Source organism: Maylandia zebra, linkage group LG10 (genome assembly GCF_041146795.1).
Source record: "Maylandia zebra isolate NMK-2024a linkage group LG10, Mzebra_GT3a, whole genome shotgun sequence".
Taxonomy (NCBI): domain Eukaryota; kingdom Metazoa; phylum Chordata; class Actinopteri; order Cichliformes; family Cichlidae; genus Maylandia; species Maylandia zebra.
This window is the reverse complement of record NC_135176.1, coordinates 8,747,871-8,763,840: the sequence shown is the minus strand read 5'-3', so window position 1 is coordinate 8,763,840 and position 15,970 is coordinate 8,747,871. Positions and strand designations below refer to the sequence as shown.

Below are 15,970 nucleotides of genomic sequence, written 5' to 3'. Positions count from 1 at the left end.
TATAATTAGCTAAGACTGCTGGGTCTAGAGATGGCTTTTTAAGTAAAGGTTTAACTACAACCAGCTTGAAGGCCTGTGGTACATAGCCGATTATTAGAGATAGGTTGATCATATTTAAGATTGAAGCATTAATTAATGGCAGGACTTCTTTGAGCAGTTTTGTAGGAATGGGGTCTAAAAGACACGTTGATGGCTTGGAGGAAGTAATTATTGAAGTTAACTCAGAAAGATCAATTGGAGAAAAAGAGTCTAACTTAACATCAATGGTACTAAGAGTAGCTGTAGATAATATTACATCTGTGGGATGATTATTGGGTGAAGAGAGTCCAGCAGCCAGGAGTGAGCAGAGATGAGCTGCTGTAGCCTGGCTTCTACAGCGCGGAGACACTCTTCCCCCTCATGCTCGAGCCATAGGTTAACCAACCTGGAAACAGAGTCAATTAGTTCCTCCCGAAGCTCCTCGGGAGGTGCGGATGCCGCTGGGTCCATGTTTGGTCGGCTCGTACGGTCACGGCTGGGGGAGGGAGCCGTGTGGTGTGGAGGAAAAGGAGGACCCAAAATGCAGCAAACTGATGATACGAGTGACGTTTTATTTACAGGGTGGTAGTGGCAAAAACAGGCAATGAAGCACGAGTAATTACAAACGGAAACCTAAACTGGGAGAAACTAAAGAGCAAACCTGAAATCTTACAAAACGGAGAGCGGCGCAGAGAGACGCAGACCAGGATACCAAGAAACACAGACGAGCCGACAACGAACACAGACCGACACCCACTATATATACACACACACACACACACACACACACACACACACACACACACACAAGGTAATCGGGTAATCGCACACAGGAGGGAAGAACAGCTGATCTGAATACACATGATGACTGGAGGACACAAGCTGAACACAATGACAACAGACACAGACTTTCAGAACAAAACAGGAAATCTAGAACCCGAACCGGACACAAGGGGGGAGGACACAGAATAACTAGAACAGAGGGAAATAATCACAAAACACAAAACGCTGGGTCAACGACCCAGGACCATGACAGTACCCCCCCCCTCCAAGGGCTGGCTCCAGACAGCCCAAAACAAAAACAGACGACCAACCCAGGGCGGGCGGCGGGGGCCCAGGACGGAGGGACCAACACAAGCTCCAGCGAACCGAGAGAATTGTCCAAAACAAAAACACACATGCTGGAGCACGAGAACAAAACACAGTTCAGGAGGCCGGCCCGGAGGCTGACAACTCAGAAGTTCAGGACAGTTCATTTTCTGAGGCCGGCCACGTCGGCAACGTAGATCCATAAGCCGACCGAGCGGAAGGCAGCGGTGGCGGAGTGGAGGCAGTTCAGGGGGCCGACCGTGCACACGGCAGCGGCGGCGACGGGGAAACCGTTCAGGCGGCCGACCGTGCGGACAGCAATGGCGACGATGACACAAGTCTGGAGGCCGACCGCGCGGAAGGCAGCGGCGGCGGGGTGGAGGCAGTTCAGGCGGCCGACCGTGCGGACAGCAACGGTGGCGACGAGGAAACCGTTCAGGCGGCCGACCGTGCGGACAGCAATGGCGACGATGACACAAGTCTGGAGGCCGACCGCGCGGAAGGCAGCGGCGGCGTCTAGGAGGTCGTCCATATTGACGATGACGCTCCACCAGCGGCCTGGTAGATGACCGCCGATGTCGAGGCGGCAGTTCGGGACCCGAAGGTGGCGTGGCCGTCGCAGCACCAGGCGCGGCCGAAGCGGAGGCCGGACCAGGCGCGGCCGAAGCGGAGGCCGGGCCAGGCGAGGCAGATGACAATGCTGCACCGGGCGAGGATGAAGGCTCGGAGGCTGCAGCTGGCGAGGATGATGAGGCTGCAGCAGGCGACGGCGTGGAAGCCGGAGACTGTAGCGCTGCAGGCGTGGAAGAAGCTGCTGCTGCCCGTGGCGTGGATGAAGCTGCAGCTGGCGAGGATGATGAGGCTGCAGTTGGCAGCTGGACGGGCTCCTCGGGCCCTCCAGCTGACGAGGGAGGAGGCTGGCTAGGTTCTCCTGAACCTCCAGCTGACGAGTCTTGAGGCTGGACGGGCTCCTCGGGCCCCCCAGCTGACGAGTCTTGAGGCTGGACGGGCTCCTCGGGCCCCCCAGCTGACGAGTCTTGAGGCTGGACGGGCTCCTCGGGTCCCCCAGCTGACGAGTCTTGAGGCTGGCTAGGTTCTCCTGAACCTCCAGCTGACGAGTCTTGAGGCTGGACGGGCTCCTCGGGCCCCCCAGCTGACGAGTCTTGAGGCTGGCTAGGTTCTCCTGAACCTCCAGCCGATGAGTCTTGAGGCTGGACGGGCTCCTCGGGCCATCCAGCTGGCGAGACAGGAAGCTGGGCGGGCTCCTCGGGCCCCCCAGCTGACGAGGCAGGAGGCTGGGCGGGCTCCTCGGGCCCCCCAGCAGGCGAAGCAGGAGGCTGGACGGGCTCCTCGGGCCCCCCAGCGAAAACAGTCTCTGGACCAGTGGGCACCGGGGCCCCTGGAACACACAGGTCAGAACCAGTAGGCGCACGGGCCTCTGGCAGGCACAGTTCAGAACCAGCAGGCGCACGGGCCTCTGGCAGGTACGGGTCAGAACCAGCAGGCGCACGGGCCTCTGGCAAACACAAGGCAGACTGCAGCTGCACAGAGCATTGACCCAGCTCGGGCAGCGACAGCCGGATACAGTCCTCAGCTGGCTTCTTAATCTCCAGGGGTCCAGAGTCGGCCGGGGGCTGGGACCCAGCCTCTGGGGAGGCCCTGGAGTGTGTCACAGTCTCTGGGCTGGCCAGCTTTTGAGGACTGATTACAATATTATGTGGTGTGTCTCTCTGCTTGACATGAACAGGTGAAAAATAGTTCTTTCCGGGTTGGATGGACTTAACTTGTTGTGCAGGAGGAGTTGGTGACAACGATGGCTGAATAGGTGATAATAAGGCGGATGAGTCTCTTGTCAACTGAGCTATTGACTGAGCTATGGATTGTAACCAAGTGTCTAATAGGTCTGGCTGTGACTGTAATGGGGGTGACGGTTGAGTGGCTAACTGAGCTAGTGGCTGCTGGGCAGCTAACTGAGCTACCGGCAGGGCAGCCGACTCAAAAAACACAGCCACACAGTCCAAAACAGAAAAAGGGTCCTTTTCACTCACCACAGCTGGCAGTTCCAAAGTCCTAGTCTTCGGCTGTGGGGTGATGCGCCGACGGCGCGATCGTCGCTTCCTCCCGGGCAAAACCTCCGGCGGGCTGGGCAAAACCTCCGGCGGGCCGGGCAAAACCTCCGGCGGGCCGGGCAAAACCTCCGGCGGGCCGGGCAAAATCTTCGCCGCCGGGCTGAGTTGGGAAGCGGTAGCGGCTGGTGGGTGAAGGTGCAGTTCGTTGAGTATGAAGTCCTGTGCGAGCGGGTGAAGAGAGTCCAGCAGCCAGGAGTGAGCAGAGATGAGCTGCTGTAGCCTGGCTTCTACAGCGCGGAGACACTCTTCCCCCTCATGCTCGAGCCATAGGTTAACCAACCTGGAAACAGAGTCAATTAGTTCCTCCCGAAGCTCCTCGGGAGGTGCGGATGCCGCTGGGTCCATGTTTGGTCGGCTCGTACTGTCACGGCTGGGGGAGGGAGCCGTGTGGTGTGGAGGAAAAGGAGGACCCAAAATGCAGCAAACTGATGATACGAGTGACGTTTTATTTACAGGGTGGTAGTGGCAAAAACAGGCAATGAAGCACGAGTAATTACAAACGGAAACCTAAACTGGGAGAAACTAAAGAGCAAACCTGAAATCTTACAAAACGGAGAGCGGCGCAGAGAGACGCAGACCAGGATACCAAGAAACACAGACGAGCCGACAACGAACACAGACCGACACCCACTATATATACACACACACACACACAAGTTAATCGGGTAATCGCACACAGGAGGGAAGAACAGCTGATCTGAATACACATGATGACTGGAGGACACAAGCTGAACACAATGACAACAGACACAGACTTTCAGAACAAAACAGGAAATCTAGAACCCGAACCGGACACAAGGGGGGAGGACACAGAATAACTAGAACAGAGGGAAATAATCACAAAACACAAAACGCTGGGTCAACGACCCAGGACCATGACACTTTGCACTTACAATATATTAAGTAGGGGAGACCGGGGATAGTTGTAACATTTTTGACATTTCTGTCTGTAAATTGGAGCTCTTTTAAGGTAGTGGATTCAAAATGTAATGCAAAGTATTTACATGTCTCTGCTATTAAATAGTGCAACTATTTTCTCTGCAGCACAGTTACCCATTGCATGGTATGGTCTCAAACACAAAGAGTGAAATGTTACAATTAACCCCATAGTCTGGGTTAGTTGTAACATATCCTGGGGTAAAATGTAACACAATGAAATAAGGGTACTAACAAAACATTAACATGTAATCTTTGTTTATTCAACACATGAATGCACTTAGAGCCATTTATGTAGCTCTGTGTGTGTGTGACAGAATGCAGAAATCTAGCTTTTGAGCATATTCCAACCCCCCAAAAAAGACAAATTATGGAATTTTCTGCAAATGAATATTTCATTAATTTTGGTTGGTCTTCCTTGAGTTTGGCCTCATTGGCTCAGTGGGCATTATAACCTACAGCTCTTGCACCAATTTTAAACATAACAATGAAGCTGAAAAAATGTAGTTGTTCACCAGCATCGCAATTCCATTATTTTTTTCAGGGTTTACCTTGGTGTGGTTTGCAAAGTGCTTCAGAAAGATGAGGAAATCTGTTTCTTGCACCCATCCTGACTTATTTCCACTACCAGTGCTTCCTACTGGTCCATCTCTGACACAGAGGTCTGCATAATGTATGTGTGGGAACACAAACAGTGGAGGAATTGTGTTGCCAATGGCATTAACCGCATATACAAATGTGACCAGTGAATCTCTGCTGATGTTGTTGCCCCAACTTGTTTAATATAAGTTAAAGTAATAGTGTGGTAAGTTGTAACATCTGCATTATTGTTACAACTGACCCAGACTGTTGCTGTTACAACTGACCCAGACTCCTATAGCCATGAACTAGCTTACATTACAGCCAACGGCTAAAACATTAGCACTAAAGACCTACACAGAATATATCCCCATAGACATACAAATAACATAATTCAAGTTTGATGAGTTTAACTGCAAAGCAGATAATGCTATTAGAAATTGAAATAAAGTAGAAAAACTTACTTTTTGGCATACAAATTACTTTTTTTCGTGTTAAATTGTCTGTGTTTGACAAAATGTGCTGATTTTTCACATGTGATAGCAGAACTGAGTTGGGCATGCACAGGATGAGTCACATCATTTGAAACTTAGCCCTGATTGGAGAAATTGGAAGTGTTACAACTGACCCACGTTACAACTATCCCCGGTCTCCCCTATGTATTTTAAGTATTATGAAGAAGCAGTAAGGAAAATGATGGCCTGAATTCAGAGGAATTTTGTAATGAACCAAAGGAAATTACCACACAAGTAACAGGAAACGGTAACTGCATGTTTTACAACAACAACAACAACACCCTGAATATAAAAAGTTATTTTTTTAAAGCAATAATCACAGCATTAAAATTAAAGACAAGAACTACGGATATGACTATATAACAGATCCCTTTCTATATGCAGTTTGATATTCCATTTAGGTTCAGAGGAATGGGCAAGCAGAATCTTGTTTCGATGTGCTCTGAGACACTTGGAATTTACCACCATGCCACTGAGCACCTTTAAGGAGTGTGTCAGGTTATTTAGACATTTATAGATGTTATTATTTATTAATATTAGAACTTTATTGGTCTTGTCAACTATAGCAAACTGAATAGCAAACATGCACAACTTTCATAAATGCTTGAAAACATTGCTACACCCAATTTTCAGTGCTCTTACGAGTGTGTGAATTATCTTTCGTGACCTTTCCTACCATGAGCAACCTAAGACCCAAGATGGTTTGCATTTAAAACCTGTTCAGAACTAAATGTAAACAGCTTCCTAGGCCTGGATAGAAAAGCAAACAGAGAAATAATAGCTGTTATAGCCGTTCTCCTAGTAATCACCACCAAGATTTTTCTTGAAGCTCGCATGTAAATGAGGTTTTTTTTAATATATCGTTAAGCCTCAAGTAGGGCGGGAGTTTGGTGTTTTCATTGGTTCACTGAAAACCACTATGTATTTCAGTGGAGCTCAGAAACCTCAGCCACATGAGGAAACTGACAAATCAACAGACAAAAAACAAATCACTGATGTTTGTACTGCAGGTCTTATAATAGAATGTGACAAGGCGACATATTGTATGTCACCAGTCAGTGAGTCTAAATCCTCATATCTGTCAGATCTTGTCTGACAGTGTTTTTCTCTTCATTAACTCCCCCTCAGGCCAAGAGCTACATCCAGTACATGCATAACTCTCTCTCTCTCTCTCTCTGTGCGCTCTTTCTCTCTCTCTCTCTCTCTCTCTCAGCGTCAGTGTGATCAATTTCTTTACTTCCTCCTTTTTGGAGTGGCTGAGCTGAATACCAGAACAGGATATGCTTTACTCTCAGTTTCACGGCAGCAGCAACAGCAGCAGCAGCAGCAGCGGCAGGAGCAGCCGTGAGGACGACACACTGCAGCCAAGATGAGTGCTGGGGATGTGGTCTGTAAAGGCTGGCTCATTAAATCCCCTCCGGAGAAGAAACTGAAGAGATTTGTGAGTAGGAGCACACATCGGACACTTGTCTATGTCCTCTGCCAGGAGGACGAATGCCAGGCTGTGGTGCTGAGCCTTGTGTTTATGCGTGTGTGTGTGTGTGTGTGTGTGTATGTGTGTTTATGTGTGTATGCTGCGATGTAGAATGAAGATTAAGAGATACACTGACTTGTATGTTTGCCTTGTCTCGGTCTCCTTTATATCACCTACCTCATCTCTGGTACAGGTCACTTTACTTTTGCGTGTTGGCGTAGTTATAGCAGTCATGTGTTTTAGCAACAATACCCCACTCACTGCAGATGTGCTTCAGACACATTTGGACGTGAGTCCTTGCAGCGAGTATATGTAATAGCTTACATAAACAGCATCCAGCCTTGACTGTTTTGTGGTTGTGGGGGGTCATGTGATAGTGTCAGGCTGGCCACTTGCTCTGCGCTCTGTGCGTCTGTGTGTTGTGAAACATGGGAAGTAATGTCAGGGGCAGTCAGACACTTAAGCGACAAGCAGAAATAGTCCAGCTCGATGATGGCTGTATGTACTTCCTCTGTACGAATAGAGGAGGTGGAGGGCCATTTGTCAACAGCGGTGTAAGGAAAGGGTGTGTGTGTATTGGGTTTTTTGCGGTGCGGGAGGGGGGGTTTACATGCGTGTATGTGTGTTGACAGTGTTGGGATGGGAAATAGAAACTTATTTTAGCATGACATGCAAATCCACAGTTGTATAGACTGGTACACTCACTGTTTGCCTTATTCAAAATATCAGGCTCTGGTCTTGCCTGTATGAAAATTAGTAATTATCTGGGTCAAATTTATCTTTGTAAGTAACATGCCGACAAGACTGAAGGAGCAAGGGGCTGTGGTAGTTAACTAAGGTGTTGGTTTGATTGTGTTGCTAGAGATACACTTCGCTGGAAGGAGCTCTGTCAACATTGTGTTTCCACTTTCTGGAAATGCAGTTTGCAGTCCATCAGTGTACGTGATGAAGTGGAGCAGGAGTCTGTATTTTGTTTACTCAGATATACACATGCAGCGCTATCAGATGTTTGTCACATTGCTGCTATCACAGTGTCTGATTCCAGGATTTCACACCTTGTTTTCCTTTAAATAAAGAAAAGGTGGGGAGATATCATCTAAACACCAATTAAACTTAAAATATTGATATACTACAAAGTAAAAAATACCATAAATCTCACTTGTCTTCATATTAAGCCACTTCTTGGCTGAATACACTTTGACCTGTCACAAACAGATACAGGGGTGTAAAGAATGTAATTAAAAATGGCTGAATTCCATTTAGCTCCTCCAGTCTTTGAGTTCTGGCTTTGGTAGAACAGCCAGAGCCAGAACCACTAATTATTAATTATGGTTTGGGGCTTTCTGTTGTGGGAGTCACAAAATAATCGCGACAAATAATCTCAACAAGGACAAGTTACTCATTTGTCACCACTGCTGACCAACCGTTACCCATGTGACCAGAGTTTCGAACTAACCTCACGTGACAGAAGATAAGGAAGCTGCATCTGATGTGGTTGAAACTTTAAAAACACAGAAAACAAGCTTGTTTGTGAGTTTCAGATCAGTGTCGGACTTGCGATGTTTTTTTTTTTTTCCAAATTAAACAGACATACAGTATCTACAATCTGGAGATAAACTATAGGCCTTAGCCTACGGTAATATAAAGAAAAGCAAGGAGGTCCATGTTTAATTAGGGGGTGAAACCTGATTTCATCAGAATATACAGAATCTATTGATTGGCTTCTACACTCACCATCTGCTTCCATTAGATGAACCTGGGTACACAAACCAACTCCTTTTTAGGAGTGCGAAACTTGTCATTTTCAGAACATCTACAGGATCAAAATTGCCATCTGTCTAGTTACGGTTTCCTCTTAAGCTTAGTAGTGTTTTTTTAGGCAATAAGTCTGTGTGTGTCTAACCATTTCCTGGAATGAACACATAAATCACCAACTGACTTGTTGCAGGAGAGCATTTGTTACACACAGAAAGAAATGTTACACAATTTCAAGCCTTGAAGAGAATCAGAAGAGACTCAGCCACAACAACGAAGCCACAAAAACCAAGAGTGAAACGATAACATCACACACACCTTTATTATTCTTAACGTGATTCTTATTAATTATTATTATTGAACTGTAACAGCTCCATGGCTAGGATGAAACTCGGTTGGAATAGAGGGCTTAGGCGGTGCTCATTGTGAGTAGCTATAAATACCTTTTAGTGCAGTTTCAGTGTTAGGTTTTCAGTTAGTTTTCAGCTCAAAGAAGTGACCAGGCTCTTTATAAATACCTCTTTCATTCTGTTAGACATTTTCTGCTAAATACAGTGAACTTCCTCTTCTCTGCACTTCTGGGAAATTTGAGTTGAGGTTCCGCTTACTGACCATAACAAAGGCAAAGAAACTTAGTTAGCTCGTTGCTGTTAGCGGGGCCATGATCAAATTCTCGTGATTAGCAAAATTGGCGGGAAAGGCTGATGCTACAGTTTGAATTATGAAGCACTGTATTTAAAGTGAGTCATAATATTGAGTGAAATTTAAATTCAAGAGCAAGGCCATTAAACCTTCTTTACTTCTTGCACCTGCAGGCATGGAGGAAACGTTGGTTTGTGCTTCGAAGAGGTCGCATGAGCGGTGATCCAGATGTGCTGGAATACTATCAGAGCAATAACTCCAAAAAGCCAATCCGCACCATTGACCTGAAAGAGTGCGTGGTGGAAATGCTGGAAGGGCAACTGCGGATAAAGAGGGACTTTCACGGAAAGCACCTCTTCGTGGTAAAAACCTCATCTCGTGTTTTCTACCTGGTGGCCAAAACCGAGGAGGAGATGAACAGCTGGATCAGCAGCATTAGTCAGATTTGCCAGTTTGGGAGCCTGGAGGATGCAGGTAAACATGTCGAAAGACGCTGCTGCACTGAAGTAATCGTGTAGACTCCCTCTGCTGGTCCAAAACAAATTGGTGTCACCACTCAGGAAGTGGGGAGTTTTATGAGGTCAGAACAAACTGTTTGTTTGGAGCTTCATGATTTTCGTTTCCCATGCTAACTGAGGCATCAAGTGTAAGACTGCACCTTACTGACAACTGTAAAAAAAAAAACTGCAAATCTGCAATAAATTCTTCAGGTTTACAATCAGGTTACTCTCAACCATGCTGTTTGTACAAGATTTATTTCCCTGTTCCCTTTAAGATTTAAAAAAACAAACCCATTTTAAATATACCCAAGGAAGGCAGATTTTGGATCTAGATTTTAAGTGAATTGTACTTCTGAAGTACCATTAAGGTTGGATTGGTGGCTTTGAAAGCATTGGATGAGCTTGAAAGTCTTCAAAATTAGAAACTTTGGAACACAGCAAGGGTACCACAATACTGTGGTTGTCACAGGTTGGTTGTATGACCTTACAAGTCTGAACTTCAGAAACATTTTCACAATCGTGTCACTACATGTGATTAGCACCATTTCATACCTGGACTTTTTTCCACTTCAGCAGCAGCAGCAACAACAACAAGGAAACATTGCTGTATTTTTCCCCTTTTATCATTTGAAATATGTAAATATTTTGACTACAGTTTGTCTACACACACACGCGCGCAATGGAAATAAATTCAAATAAAAGTTCTGGTGAAGCAGTGTACACAGTTTAGATAAAGCCTGACCTCACGTTTTATCAGGAGCCTGGCTGTTGTCTGCATGTGTGTTTCCAGCGGTCATAAGCGTTGCAGTTCTGCATACTCCCTGTCACGCAGCCTAACGTCGCTTCTGGATCTGAGGGGATAAGAACAGCTCAACATTACATTCAAATGAGCACATGGCACTTTTGTATCACCTCCATGCTTCGGGGTGTAATTAGATTTTTTGAATCTAACACATCGACACTTTACCATCATCACGCTGCTGATTCGGCCTTTGCTTCAAGTGTCATTTTTGTGGAGGAGACTTCAGCGTGCGTCTGTTAAAAAGCTGTCATCTGCATGAAGGAGATAGAGCAACGGCACAACTTTTGCCGATATGCCACAAGCTTGTAAATCAAAAAATGGAGTCGTGAGTTGTGGCGCACAATTACTGTTGCACAAAGATTTTTACTGAGAATTCTGGACGGCAGCAGTAGACCTTAGATCTCGAGAGCTCTTTGCAGCAACTCATAAGTTTTGCAAAGGCTTTTAAAAGGTTGCTCTGTGCCCACAGTAGGACACAAATATCTAATAGCAAATATTTCATGAGAACATCCAAAGACTTTTGGATTAGTGCTGCGGGAACGGCCTTGACTTGAGGGGGGCCTTGAGTGAAATGGAATGAAACAAATTTCTGAACAAGGGCCAACCTGCCTGAAAGAATGAGGGGATTTATAAACAGAAGACATATCTGCTTTCAAGTTTCTTGCAATATAAATACCACTTCATATGTAAATGCAGAATATGAAGAGTGAGTGCAGGCAGGGAACGATTGCATCTTCTGGCTTTGCACTTGCTCACTTACATTCTCTGTGTTTCTTTCTTCTTGTTGTCAACAGAGAGCTCAGAGGAAAGCTTTCCTCACACTCCCACCTCCCTTCAGCTGTCACCTGACAGCTCTGATATAGCATCTGTAGAAAGCCAACAAGATTCCAGCTATCCACCGGACTACCTCTTTCTCTCCCAGTGTGAGACGGGGAGTGTGATCACTAGTCGGTATGTACAGTGTGTGCAACATGTCCCACAAGCTGAAATCATAGCTGTGTGGTGTGTGTAACAAATGTGATATTTGCATTTTTTTGTCCTTATCTGCAGACACAACAGCTTTTCAAACTCCGAGATCTCTCTGGAGCAGAAGTCATCAGACGATGCCGTCAAGGACATCTGCACCGAATCTTCTTTATCCTCAATCTCCCACACTAGTCCCAGTCCATCTCTTTTCCCCCATGGGAGGCTAAGCAACCCTCCATTCAGCGCTCCATGCACCTCCATAGCTTTGCCTTCATCGTCTTCCTCTCCACTACATCACTGCGCCACAAGTGTCTTCCAGTTCGACAAACCACATTCTCCCGCAATGTTTGAGGCGACGGGTGATAAACTAACACCCCCTCCACTGCCACCCAAGCCTAATCACCTGTCAGAGTACGCAAGCGACGAAGGCCTTCAAAGGACGAGGGCAATGAGTGCGCACCATTTCTCGAGCAATGCTGGATTTTTCCCCCGGAGGACCTCTTTGTCGAGCCTGGACCATTTCAAATTGGGTAAATCCTAATGCACAGTATAGAAGCTGATGAAGATGATCCTTGCTCAGTGAAACATAAACCTGGTGGAAATATGATCAGGATGCTTTTTGATTCATACTCATATCAGCTGATTTTAAAAGAGTTTTTTAAAGAAGTTAAAAGACATAATTCTTTGGTTTATTTGTTTGTTTTTTAGGAAATGCCGAGAGCAAATTTATGCAGATAAGGAGACAAAGTATTAATTTGGTAAGAACAGTGACACACTTTTATTTTTATGCACACTTTTTGTTTTTCAAGAAAGTGTTAGATAAGAAAATTTACACCTATTTCATGTCCATATGATAAACAGGAAGCCTCAGCGAGCTTTAAGTTGACTCAGGTTAGCATGAGTGTGACATAGTCTTTCTTTCAAGTCAAAATTAGCACAATCATGTAGCGTCTGATTTGTTATCAGGCTTACTAAGAAAAAAATTATCTCGGTCATCGTATGTCAGCAGCAACTTACAGTTATGGCCCGTATTACACATTCAAAGCTACCTACAAATCACATTATTGTGAATTAATTTTCCACTATTATCTGTTTGTTTGTTTTTTACAATCAGTTTACTTTTAGCCACTTCTGCCTATATGAAGTCAATGACATCAGCTACCATTAGATTGGCTGCACGAGTATAGTAGTCTCACTACAAGTTAGCTTCATATTTATGACATGTTTCTCTTCTAACAATACAGTGATTACATTTGCTAAAATGACAATCCCTCTGTAGGATTCAACTAATGGCAACTCCCCCCTGTAGTATCATTTCTCTATTAATAAATACATGTAATGAAAATAGTTTGAAAAATGCCCCAAGTATGTAACAAGTCTGGAATTAACAAATGTTCCAGCTGTAATATAATAATATATTTGATGTAGTGCACGTGCCTGATCATATGATGCTTTATGTTTTTGCAGCCTTGTTTAAATAGCACAAAACTTCAAAACTACCAGGATGAGTCATATGTTCCTATGGCTTCCCCTTCGCCTTCTCCTTCTCTTGCGACCGTGGAGTCTGATGGTTACATCCCCATGAGCCCAAGGACATTAAGCTTCCTCAATACAACCTACAGTATTGAACCGTCTGCATCTTTCAGCCCACTAATGAGTCAACTTAGTGCTATTGCACCACCTCCGATTCACCGGCATCTAAAACCTCGCATAAGGAAAGGTGAGAGTCCAGCCTGAATGTTTGGAAAGTACTAAATGTTTGTTTCATCTTTGGCTAGATGTTTTGTTTCTGTAAACTTTAATGTGTACAGCTTAATTAAAAATTATGCTTTGTGCGCTCTCATAGTCACAGATCTATGCAACGAACATGTCTGACAGATATACAGCACCTGTATCAGAAACACTGATCTCCGACATGGCCTTTCTGTGCCGTGTTAGAGAATTGCAGCCAATCTGATAACGCTGACCTTTTCTCGCTCCACAGCTCGACCCCCACCTCTTGATCTGAGTGGCCTTTCTACAATCACAGAATGTCCCACGCATCTCCCTTTGAGCAGAGCGCTGATCGACTCATGGTGAGCAGAAAGTGTCTTTGTCTACAAACTTTTGTGTTGAGTTAAAGAAACAAGAACAAGCACACGATTGGGTTAATAAAATTGCAGTTAGGGTTTGAGCCTTGTTTTTTAAGAATACATTTGGCTATGGATGTTTTTTAAACCTCAGGATTCTCTGTATTTTCTCCTTTTAATTTGAAAGTAAATAACTGTTTCCGTTCCTTTCTTCACAGCTTTTCAGTGAACCCTTCACCTCTTGAAAGACGACTTGAGAATGGGGAGAAATTAAGAGATGAAGTCACAAGCTCCTCTGCAATGGTAGGATTTCTATTCAGTGGAAACATATGTAGAATTATTTTTTAAATATTATTTTTCTATCTATGGTTTAGAGAATGCTTAAAGAAGACTACAAAAATGACTCAATCTGTCACTGTCTTATTATAGAACCATTTGTGAGTGGGAAAATATGCTCAGAACTCACATAGCTGAAGAATGTGGGAGTGGAAAGTGACTACCAATTTCCAAAATATTCTTCTCAGCTACTTGTAATTGTTCATGGTCTGGAAAATGTGCATATTTATTTTATTTTCCCTGAATAAAGCCTTGAAAAAGTCACATTAGTCATCCATAGTGTCTCTAGACACATATAGCTTCCGACGTGTTCTTAAACTCAATCTGAAAATGAACAGAGGTCACTTTGCTTTTGTTTAGTGACATATTTAATGAAAATAAGACACTAGTGAAGCTTACCTGCTGTTGACTGATGTTCCTTTAGGATTGTAAATATGTCAGAAACATTTTCCTGAGAACAGGGACGTTTTTACGAAGCCTTTATGATTTGTTTTTTCTCACAGGAATCAAGGCAGCAGTTCTTTGATGGGCCAGTTCAGCCCAGGGCGAGAAGTTCAAATCTTGACTATTTGTCACTGGATTTCAATTCAGCAACCCCCTCTCCTGTGCTGAAGGTATGCTTTTATTTGGCTTTATTTTTATCTTTATTTTTATTTGACAAATGACAACAACTGCACAGCAAGACTTCTACTGTACCCTGTGGAGCATTGATAGTTTAAATGTTTGTGCAGGTGAAGCAGAATTGTATCACTGTTAAAAATGTGACGTCACTGTCTGCTTATCTCTCCCTCTCGATGTCTAGCAGAAGCCATTCCTGTCCGATGAGTACAGAGTGGATTACGTGCAGGTGGATGAGAAGAAGACGCAGGCGCTTCAAAACACCAAAATGGAGTGGACAGACGTTCGCCAGTCGAAGACCTGACACTATGAAACGAATTACGAACACACAGTTTCAAGAAGGCCAACAACAGCAAGGAGTACATATTGGGGGTGACCAGGTGTACCATTTTATGTCCATAGCAGTTTTTACCCCCCCCTCCCATGCTGCACATATTAAGCTAATGTCTCACAACCTACACATGAGTCTCACAAGAAAACCAAAGATGAGTATCGAACAGATACAGACTAACAATGACAGGTAACAACAGCCTCAATTGTCACTGGGAATGAAAAATGTAACGGTAAGAGCAGAAAAAAAAATTAAAAACAAACTTTATCTTCAATTTATAAGACACAAGGAAAATCTTATCTTCAAATCTTCAAATGTATAAAAAAAACCCAAAAAAACCTTTAACCTGCATTTTTAAAGCCACATATATTAAAATCACATGCTACCCCTCAGCATTAACTTAACAATTATACCTCACTTTTAATTTGTTGACATCTGGTCACTCTTGGATGTGTGTAGATAAAGAAGAATAAAAAGATTGTATAAGCACTTTGGGAAACAGTATTGAAATAAAATTACAATAGTAATTAAGCAGTAAGACCTTCTTTTGCATAGAGGATATGCAAAATTGCACTGTTAAAACTAAGTTAAGTCTCCATAGAACTGAACTGTAAATACTGCCTAATCATGCACTATTCAGTGATTTTTCTGTAGCATTAAGTTTCACCTGATTTGCAAAAGGGCATCATATTGTTTTACTGTATTAAAAAAATGCTGTAAATATATGTATAGAGATGTTACTGAAGAATTTTTTTAATGATAAAATGTTGTTTTTAAGATTTCTCTCTGTGTCAATATATAACGTGAATGAAAATGATCCATTCTGAGATTCTGCCTGAATATTACCCACATCTTAAAGAACCAAAACTAACTTGAAACTTTAAACATTATTGCCATAACACATTTGGTTATACAGGTGAACCATCTTATTTACTGAACATATGTCCAATCACCTCACTTTACACATCAGTCAGCGAATGTTTTAACCACATGCAAGCAGATAAATGAGACCACTGTTCTAATTCAGCTGCTCTTTCACGCTCTTTCAAAAAATACATTATAACCAAACTGTATGCAAAGTTAGATATTGATTTACAGATAGAGACACATATTATAATATAAATACAATTATAAACAAATGTGTATTTTGAAGATGCAAATATCGAATCACAGCTTTGCTATCGTATATTTCATTACAAAAATAAAAATGT

The 15,970-nt window shown here is 43.9% G+C and overlaps 2 protein-coding genes across 3 annotated transcripts; one reads left to right on the top strand and one right to left on the bottom strand.

Annotated features, from left to right (window-relative positions):
- Positions 1–1,270: 1,270 nt before the first annotated feature.
- Positions 1,271–3,877, bottom strand: LOC143420715 (uncharacterized). The gene is made up of 3 exons (XM_076888823.1): positions 3,156–3,877; positions 2,409–2,924; positions 1,271–1,807 (listed from the first exon to the last, which is right to left on the bottom strand). The coding sequence occupies exons 1-3, from the start codon at positions 3,579–3,581 to the stop codon at positions 1,271–1,273; spliced, it is 1,479 nt and encodes a 492-aa protein (XP_076744938.1). The 5' UTR covers positions 3,582–3,877.
- Positions 3,878–6,509: 2,632 nt separating this feature from the next.
- On the top strand, positions 6,510–15,890 carry gab3 (GRB2 associated binding protein 3). Of its 2 annotated transcripts, none has more exons than XM_004557388.5 (10): positions 6,510–6,707; positions 9,311–9,611; positions 11,234–11,390; positions 11,490–11,935; positions 12,114–12,163; positions 12,873–13,125; positions 13,390–13,480; positions 13,693–13,777; positions 14,314–14,424; positions 14,613–15,890. In XM_004557388.5, exons 1-10 carry the CDS (start codon positions 6,636–6,638, stop codon positions 14,730–14,732), a joined length of 1,686 nt encoding a protein of 561 aa, XP_004557445.1. In that variant the 5' UTR covers positions 6,510–6,635; the 3' UTR covers positions 14,733–15,890. The 2 variants fall into 2 exon arrangements, with proteins under 2 accessions (XP_004557445.1, XP_004557446.1); XM_004557389.5 differs by having other exon boundaries at positions 6,511–6,707; positions 14,616–15,889.
- The last annotated feature ends 80 nt before the right edge of the window (positions 15,891–15,970 follow it).